Source organism: Chenopodium album, chromosome 12, assembly GCF_948465745.1.
Source record: "Chenopodium album chromosome 12, dcCheAlbu1.1, whole genome shotgun sequence".
In the NCBI taxonomy this organism is placed as follows: Eukaryota; Viridiplantae; Streptophyta; class Magnoliopsida; order Caryophyllales; family Amaranthaceae; genus Chenopodium; species Chenopodium album.
In genome coordinates this window covers 8,019,199-8,029,323 of record NC_137845.1, presented here as the reverse complement: position 1 = coordinate 8,029,323, position 10,125 = coordinate 8,019,199, and the positions used below count along the sequence as shown (strand labels likewise).

The 10,125-nt window shown below is 40.2% G+C and overlaps 1 protein-coding gene across 1 annotated transcript; it reads left to right on the top strand.

Moving 5' to 3' along the window:
• The first annotated feature begins 4,242 nt into the window (after positions 1-4,242).
• LOC145570774 (uncharacterized) lies at positions 4,243-9,531 on the top strand. Its single transcript, XM_081629915.1, has 8 exons — positions 4,243-4,534; positions 4,712-5,473; positions 5,591-6,663; positions 6,762-6,828; positions 6,926-7,179; positions 7,288-7,773; positions 7,975-8,700; positions 8,968-9,531. Exons 1-8 carry the CDS (start codon positions 4,243-4,245, stop codon positions 9,529-9,531), a joined length of 4,224 nt encoding a protein of 1,407 aa, XP_081486041.1.
• The last annotated feature ends 594 nt before the right edge of the window (positions 9,532-10,125 follow it).

The following is a 10,125-nucleotide window of genomic DNA, read 5'->3' as shown; positions in this document are numbered from 1 at the left end:
TTTAATGTGATTACCCTCGAATTTTCAGCAACAAAATACCCCACTGCCAATGTTTATTTTCCTAAAATTTGTGAACTTAGAGTTGCTATTTCTGGTTGGCTTTTATCTCCGTATGATTATGTAAGAAAAATGGCAGACATTATGTTAGAGAAATACAACAAATATTGGGCTAGTGTGAATGGTTTGATGGGAGTAGCGACAATACTAGATCCTAGATACAAAATGGCTTTGATTCATTTTTATTTTGCAAAAATTTTTGATGATCTTGATTTTGAAACTGAGGTTAGTAGAATTAGTGATCTTCTCCGCAAATTGGTTGATGAATATGGGTCTAAGATTGGTAAAAGTCAAGGTAGTAGTAGCCAACAAGCTTCTAATTTGGGTAGTGGTAGCAAAACCAAAGAAGGGGTCTTTATGCAAGAATTTGCAGCATTTTTGCAACATAATAAGGACCCAAATCATGAACAATCTGAACTGGATAAATACTTGGCTGCTCCTAATATTCCTCTAGTCCAAGAATTTGATATCCTTAATTGGTGGAAGACAAATGGAGGCACATATCCCATTCTTCAGCAAGTAGCACGAGATATATTGAGCATTCCTGTTTCTACAGTCGCATCAGAGTCTGCATTTAGCACAAGTGGTCGGGTCCTTAATCCTTATCGTAGTCGTCTACTACCAGAAGCTGTTGAAGCTTTGATGTGTTCCCAAAATTGGATATGGGCTGCTCTTAAAGGTAATTGCTTGAATAACATTTTATTTAATTATTAGTAATGAAAATATATATATATATATTAATTAAATCACATTGTATTTGCAGATAATGGACAATTCAAAGAGGATGAATTTGCTAAAATAGTAGGAGAATTAGAGGAAGATTTTGAATCATTTGAGATCGATTCCGGAACAAGTGGAGTTTTCAATGAATAATTCATGGGTTCAATGGTTCCTACTTATGTATTTCAATACTTGTAGTATTGTTAATTTGTGTACTTTGGAGTTTGATTTTTATTAGTTTGGAGTGTAACATTAAATACTTTATTTTGTACTTTATTTTGGTATGTTATGAACTTATGTATGACTGTATGAGCAGGATGAAACAATGCAGGTGTTTATTTGCCTTGTTAGATTTTCAATATTTATGTACGGTTAATGGTGGCGGGTCTGTGGTGGGTCTGGGGCGGGGATTAGGTGGGTAACGGGGCGGGGATTAGGTGGGGATGAATACCCACGTGGGGGGCGGGGCGGGGGTGGTTTTAGACTGAGACCCGCCGGGGCGGGGATGGGGATATATTTCATACCCGCCGCGGGGATGGGGGTGGGGATGGGGATGGAAATGTCAGGTGGGGATGGGGATGGAAATGCCAATCCCCGCCCCGCCCCGCCCCGTTGACATCCCTAATCTGAACTTATTAACCCTGAAATAAGTGAAATAAGGTGAACAGAACAGGGCCTGAGGGAGTAATAATTATAAGAATTTATTATCCTCAAATAGTTTGATTCTTATACACGTAATAAGTACTCCCTTTGTTTTTAAATACTTGCTCTACTTTCCATTTTCAATCGTTTTTAAATACTTGCTCCATTTCTTATTTGGAAAGTTTTTATAATATTTAATTTCTCTCACCTAGTGGACCCACCATGATTCCATGAATCATATTTTATTAATTTCATATTCTCTCTCTTCCAATTCTTTCTACTACTTTTACTTTTTACTATTTACTATTTTTATTCTTCCACCTACATCGCTACTTTCATATTTTATTGTTTTCTCCAATTTCTCCTAAAATTCCGTGCATGAAGAAATAGAGCAAGTATTTTAAAATTAAGGGAGTATATAATTAACTCTTCATTAGTTACTTCCTTTACAAACTTAACTTTATTTTGCTATAGGTATTTTGCTGATACCTTACAGGACATCTAAATTCTATCATCTCAGCTCAACACCGAATAGAAATTTTTCGCTACATCTACAATCATCAGGTTGATCATCTTGACTTATATTTGTGGTCAAGCTTATGGATACTTCGTATGTTGCCAAGCAAGTGTGCTAGTCAAAGCGTTAGAATTGTTATATGACAATGGAAATATTAACTAATATGTGCTCAATGATATGATGATAATATGTTATTATAGCCCCATTTATACTAATTTAGGCCCCATTCACTTCACCTTATTTTTACTGAACTAAAATTATTTTTACTGAATTGAAAATATTTTTGCTGAACTGAAATTAATTTTATTGAACTAAAATTAATTTTGCTGAATTGAAATTATTTTTACTGATTTTCTGTTATATTTCTTTATTGAAGTTACTGATTTTTACTGAACTAAAATTATTTTTACTGAACTGAAATTATTTATGCTGAACTGAAATTATTTTTACTGAACTGAAATTATTTTAAGTGAATATTATTTTTTTAAGGTGAAGTGAATAGGGCCTTAATGCTTTGTATGTTACATTGTATGTAAATCCTTGTTACTCCGTAATTCCGTATATACTTATCATTCCTTTATTTTTTTAAATGACTAATTGTGAATGTGCATATCATCTAAATGAGTAAAATATATCCTTGATCTCTTGAATGTACCTTGTACCCAAGTGTAGTATATAAGAATCACTTGGGTTTAGACTGTTTTTTTTTTTTATTTTTTTAAATATTAAATTCTAATCAAGCAAAGAGGGACCTTATTCCTCTACACCGTGCAGCAAAAATTTTGATCAACTCACGGCTAGAAAATGGTGATTTTCCTCAACAGGTAACACCATTCATCTCCTACAAAATTATTTTTACCATTCACTAAAAAAAACTCATTAGTCATTTCTTGTTTTGGTGGAATTTAACCTACTAATTTACTTACCAATAAGGGTTTATTTAGTTCAACTTATTTTCACTTATTTCAGTTCAGATGAGTTCAATCCAGAAAAAATAAGTTTTTACAAGGATTACCCAAATACAAATTAAAATTAAAATAAATTTTATAAAGTTTTGTAAATTCAAATAAGATCGGTTAAGTTTAAATTATTGAAAATCAGGCGAATAGAACGCATTCGAAATTACATTCAAGTGACTTTATTCTCTTTTAATCAAAATAATTTGTCAAATCCCACCATATTTTCTCTTATTTCACCAAAAAAAAAAAAAAATAAAGAATAAAAAAATTATCTTTGTCCACTATCTTCGTGTGAATTAAGTTCAACTTTATTAAAAAAAATAATAAATAAATAAAAAATTAAAAAAAAAAATTTGGCCATTTCCTCTCCAAAACATGTTAGTCCATGAAAAATGGCACTTTTAGATATATTAAAAGTACACAAAGTACGGAGTAACAATAATTTCAATTTGGCAGGTAAATTGTTTATTTTTTATTTTAGTAATTGTTATAGAATTTATCCTGAAAAACAGGAAATTACTAGAGCTGGCATGAAGGCTTGCATATTAAATTATCCATTGTACAGGAATTATCTTCCATTGTGGGCACTTGCTGAATATATTTGTTCCATTAGCTTCAAGCTTCAACCAACTCTGTTTAGTTATGTTTTTATTTATTTGCAAGAATTCCCTTCTTTATTAATTATTAACTGTATGGGACAATATCTGAGCATGACCGATATCTTGTGAAAACACGTGACCAGGTTCCAATAATTATAAGAGGATGCTGATATGTTCCAGAAAGAAGACATGTCGGCTTGCCAGAATTCAACACGTGGCAACAGAAGCTCGACACTTGGCACAAAAGGCTCTGCATGGATGAGAGCCACCTGTCAAGGTAAACTATTATAAATAGTAGGTAAGACCTCATTAATGAGGGCATGAATGACACTCTCTTACTCTCTCTCTACTTTCTCTCTCTTATTTACCTTCTTCTCTTAAACACTTTCTGACTTTATCATCGGAGTGGTTATCCCCGGATCACCCCGGGGTTAGCTAACTTCTTCTCATTGTGTAGGTTCTCAGCTTGCCGATAGGAATATCAGGATCTCAGGTCCGAATTCTTGGGGAAGTCAGGATCAGACTGAAACAATTTGGCGCTAGAAGGAGGGGCAACAGTTGATCACTTTTATCGCCTAAGAACCTCACACAAAACATACATACAACAACAATAATCATGACCGGAAACAATGGAATACCAGTAGGACAACCCCAGGTGGAAATAGTAGATGAAACCCATACCCTAGAGGGTAACCAGTTCCACGTGTCGATAACCCCCCCTGCAGGAGGAGGGGAGGCAGAGGATCCTATGGCGGCATTCACTCCAGATGAGTTGGAAACGGCCGCAAGGGTGATGAGTGCAATGAGTAGGAAGAGGAAGGAGGCTGAGGCGGCACGGGCTGAAAGAGAGGCCGCTCAGGCTGATAGAGGAACATCGCATCGACACCAGGAAGAACAACACAATCAGTTGGAGAACCCGTCGAGGAGACCCCGACATGAGTCGTCGGTAAGATCGCATACAACATCACGGCGGGATGAACAATCCTCAAGTCATGTTGTGAGTTCCAGAACTCAGCAGCAAAGAAGTTCGCAAGTAGAGGGTCAGGCAGTGCGCACGGTGGTGCAGTTAAGGGCATCCCCATTTGCCCAGCACATCTTGGATCAGCCAATGGAAAAGGTGAAAATGCCGACTTGTAGGTATGATGGAAGAGGGGATCCGGCAAGATTCATAACGTCCTATGAGGGGCATATGATGTTGTACACTAACTCGGATGCAGTCTGGTGTAAAGTCTTTCCGACAACTCTGATTGGGGCTGCAGCCGATTGGTTTAACAACCTTGAAGTTGGGTCAGTAGATAGCTTTGAAAGGTTGACTGAGACGTTTGTAGGTCAGTATGTCAGTAATAGTGTAAGGCAGAGAACCTCTGGAGAATTGATGGCTGTGGAGCAGAAACCGGATGAATATTTGAGGGATTATATCAGGCGATTTAACAATGAGGCAAACACCATTCCGAAATTGCAACAGGAAATAGCTGTGATGGCTTTAATGAATGGATTGGTTGATTCGGATTTTAAAAGATATCTTACAAGGAAGAATCTACCGACATTGGCAGCGGCGTTCAGCAAAGCTCATGATTACATAAAGAGTGAAGAGCTAATGAAGACAAGTAGCAGACATGTGGTTTCCGGAAAGGGGCAAAGTCAGTATGAAGGGACCTCGTCTGGAGGAAGCAGGCCGAGAGCTCCTGCCCCAGGAAGGGGAGGAGGAAGTCGGCAAGATTCCAGACCGACAAGGCTGCCAATGAGATATAGCACCTACACTCCCTTGAACACACCAAGGGCGGAAATCTACTCAGTAAACCAGAACAGAGAAGATTGGTCGAGGCCGATTCCCATGAAGGCAAGGCCAAGGGATGTGAAGAAGTATTGTATGTTCCATAGGGATGTGGGACATTATACGGAGGAGTGTACACAATTGAAGGACAACATTGAGGAGTTGATCAGAAAAGGGCACTTAACACAATACCGGTTGAATGCAGGCAGGAATCAGCAACCGGCACAAGCAGTTGAGAGGCAACAGATAGAAGCAAGGCCCGAAAGGACACAAGGAAGAATAGTCCGACAAGGGGATGCAGGAATACCACCGTTATCTACAGGAAGGGTAGATGTGATAACGGGGGGACCGATTCATGGAGGGACGATTAGTGGGGCAAAGAAGCATTTGGCGGAGCACCGTCATCTGGTTTGTGCTTTGGATGTAGACAACCGTCCTCGGCCGGCATCAATACCCCAAGTTGTGTTCACGGAAGAAGATGCACGAGGTGTAGTATTCCCGCACGACGATCCATTAGTCCTGATAACCAAGATCAATGGGGCTGACATCAAAAGAGTGCTGGTGGATGGAGGCAGTTCAACAAATGTGTTATTTATGCAAGCTTTTAATGATATGAATATAGGAAGGCAATACTTGAAGCCGGTATCATACCCTGTGATTGGGTTTAATGGGTCGACAGTGAGGCCAGAAGGGAGTATTGTGCTGCCGGTAAGGATGGGTGATGGGCTACAGGCAAGAGATCTGATGGCAGAGTTTCTGGTGGTGGATGTTAAGTCGGCCTACAATGCAATCATCGGCAGACCAGTAATACATGACATGCAGGCCGTTGTGTCAACTTACCATTTGGCAATAGCCTATGTGTCGAACTTGGGTGCTGTAGAGAAGGTGTATGGAGGTCAAGTTATGTCAAAAGCCTGTTATGTGACAGCTTTGAAGAATCCGGTTGGTAAAGCTACGGTGCCGTGTAACCCAAAAAGAGAAGATGAGCCGACAGCTCAGGATTTAACTATGAAAAACTTTGATGCAAGACCTGAGGAAACACCAAGGCCGTTACCGGGGGGAGAAACCGTCCAAGTTGAATTGCAACCAGGCAACCCGAGTAGAACAGTGAAGGTTGGGGCTGATATGGATGTGGATACTAGGTGTAACCTGATAAGCCTGTTGCGTGAGAACGCCGACGTCTTTGCGTTCTCGGCCAGTGAGATGCCAGGAATACATCCAGAAGTGATGGAGCACAAGTTGGATGTTGATAGAAGGTCCAGACCGATAAGGCAGAAGAAACGCAATTTCTCAACTGAGAAAATAGAAGCAATCCAGGCTGAGGTAAATAAGCTCTTAGCGGCAGGGTTCATTGAGCCTTGCACATACCCAGAGTGGTTGGCGAATGAAGTAATGGTGAGAAAACCGACAGGGAAGTGGCGAATGTGTGTGGATTTTACAGATCTAAATAAGGCTTGCCCTAAGGATTGCTACCCATTACCCCGGATAGACAGGCTGGTAGACTCAACCTCTGGTCATGCTATGCTCAGTTTTCTGGATGCGTTTTCAGGATATCATCAAGTCAGCATGCATAAGGCTGACAGGAATAAAACGGCTTTTATAACAGATGTTGGTGTATATTGTTATAAGGCAATGCCGTTTGGGTTGAAAAATGCAGGGGCAACCTACCAGAAGTTGGTAGATAAGATTTTTGAGAAGCAGAAGGGACGGAATGTTGAGGTGTATGTGGATGATATGATAGTAAAGAGTAAGGAAAAAGGAGACCATATAGCAGATCTGAGAGAAACATTTGAGACTTTGAGGAAATATCAAATGAAGTTGAATCCGGAGAAGTGTGTCTTTGGGGTGAGATCAGGGAAGTTTCTAGGCTTCATGGTCAGTGAACGGGGAATAGATGCGAATCCAGATAAGGTGAATGCGGTGCTTCAAATGAAACAACCAAAAACCATTCGTGATATACAGAGATTAACTGGCAGGATGGCAGGGTTAACCAGATTTATCAGCAAATCAGCTGATAAGGCGCTTCCGTTTTTTATGGTACTAAGAAAGAATAAGGCATTTGAGTGGGGAAAAGAACAAAGTGATGCCTTAGAAGTGGTAAGGAGTCATCTTAGATCTCTTCCCACAATTGCCAGGCCCGAGAAGGGAGAAGTGTTGCAGTTATACATCTCGGCATCGCCAAAAACGGTAGCAGCCGTTTTGTTAGTGGAAAGGAAGAAACAACAACAGCCGATTTACTTTGTCAGTCATGTTTTGAATGCGGCAGAGCGCAGATATCCAGTGATAGAGAAAATGGCGTTAGCAGTAATAGTGGCAGCCAGGAAGTTGAGGCCTTACTTTGATGCACACCCGATAGAGGTGCTCACCAATCATCCCTTAGAGAAATCATTGCGCAAAATGGATACATCTGGTAGATTACTGGCATGGGCAGTTGAGTTGTCGGAGTATGAAATAAGTTACAGGCCTAGAACGTCAATTAAGGCTCAAGCATTATCAGATTTTATTGTTGAAACCACATACACAGATGAAGAAGAGGAGTTGGGAACATGGCAGGTATCAGTTGATGGATCAGCCACAGCAACGGGGGCAGGGGCTGGAATTGTGATAACGGCTCCAGATGGGAAAATGTTTGAATACGCCATGAAATTTAAGTTCACGGCAACAAATAATGAGGCCGAGTATGAAGCTGCGGTAGCCGGAATGTAGTTGTCAATAGCAGCAGAAGCAAAACGACTAGTTCTGACAACTGATTCCCAGCTGGTATCAAGTCAATTCAGTGGGGAATATGAAACCCGAGAACCAGTAATGGTGAAATATTTGGAGAAGATGAAGCAATTAGCAGCTCAGTTGCAGTACTTTGAGATCAAACTAGTTCCGAGATTGAAAAACGCTCAGGCAGATGCGCTAGCAAGGTTAGCAAGTTCAAGTTTTAACGACTTGGAAAGGACAGTCATGGTGGAGGTTTTAAAGAGGAGAAGTATAGATGAGATGTCGGCGGACGTATTATGTGTTGATGTTGGGAATCAATGGTACGATAAAATATTGGCATACATCGTTCATGGTGTAGGGCCGACAGATAAAGGGGAGCTGAAAAGACTGCGAAAGGATAGTGTATGGTTCGTTATGTACCAAGGCCAGATATACAAAAGGGGGTTTTCACTGCCATTGCAAAGATGTATAACGGATTTTGAATCAGCAAGGTTAATAGAAGAATTGCATGAGGGAAGCTGTGGTAACCATCTCGGAGCAAGAGCCTTGTCTAGGGAAGCAATGAGAAGGGGATACTGCTGGCCGACATTGAATGCAGATGCAATGGCTTATGTTAAAAAATGCGAGAAGTGTCAAAAGTTTGCCCCAGTTATCAACTTGCCTCCAAATGACCTAACTCCGATACTAAATCCAATCCCTTTTGCCCAATGGGGGATGGATATAGTAGGCCCGTTCCCATCGGCCACGGGTGGAAGAAAATTTCTGATAGTGGGAATTGATTACTTCACAAAGTGGATAGAAGCAGAACCAGTAATGAAGATAACGGCATCGGAAGTAAAAAAGTTTATATGGAAAAACATCTTCACAAGGTTTGGGTTGCCAATGGCGATGATTTTTGATCATGGGACCCAATTTGACTGTAAGCCAGTCAAAGATCTCTTAATGATGTACAAGGTGAAATTTGCTTAAGCAGCAGTATGCCATCCACAGTCTAACGGCCAGGCAGAGGCAGCAAATAAGCAAATTGTGACAGCGATCAAGAAAAAGATTGAAGATGTAAAAGGTTTGTGGGCAGATTTGATACCGGAGATATTATGGGCAAACAGGACAACAGTAAGAGAAGCCACAGGTGAGTCGCCTTATACTCTGGTTTTTGGAACAGAGGCAGTCATACCAGCAGAAGTCGGGTTGCCGACATTCCGGATTCAGCATTACTGTGAAGACCAAAATGATTTACTCCTACGACAACAGTTAGATTTTTTGCCAGAACTGAGAGAGAAAGCAGCAGTTAAGTCAGCTGCCTTTAAAGAAAGAATGTCAAGAGCCTACAACAGAAGAGTATCCCATAGGCCGTTAAGTATAGGAGATCTTGTACTACGAAGAACAGCAGCGACCGGTAAGGGAAATGAAGATGGGAAGCTGACTGCAAATTGGGAGGGGCCTTATCGGATTAGAGATGTCGTCCTCCAAGGGTCGTTTTACCTAGAAACTTTGGATGGGACACCTCTAAAAAATGTATGGAACTCAGCTGTATTGAAGAAATACTATGTGTAATGAACAATTTTTATGTGAAGCTGATATCAAGAAAGACATCAGTGATGAATGAAGAGGCATTCAGACAATGTGCATTGAAATAGGCATCCTCCATTTAACAGAACATCGTTAAATGGGACGGACAGCTCAAAACCGCTTCCATGAAGTTAACAGTTATACAACCTGATCAGTTGTATACATTAACTCATGAGGTTGCTGGTTCAAAATATAATACCGGCCAAATCAATTCGAGTATACGCCGATATGAGGCATAGCTCAGAATGTAATCGCCGAGAGGGTACCTAACTGGCTGAAACAACAAAGCAGTAGGTGACCAATGTTATAATCTGAACCACCAACGACCGGTTACGGCTCAGTATACATAGCTCTAACACGAACTATGTACACTGGGGGGAGCAAGGAGTGATATGGTATTTGTGATATCCATAGTACGATGGTAATTTTTAATGCAATTCTTCAAGTCAGGTAAAGATCTGATATCTTCCAAAGCCGAGGTTTTGAAATCTGATATCTTCAAAAGCTGGCGTTTTTTAAGAGGTTTTCGATTGGAAGTTGTCGGATTTCAGATAAACTATCACTTTTATTTTTTGCAAA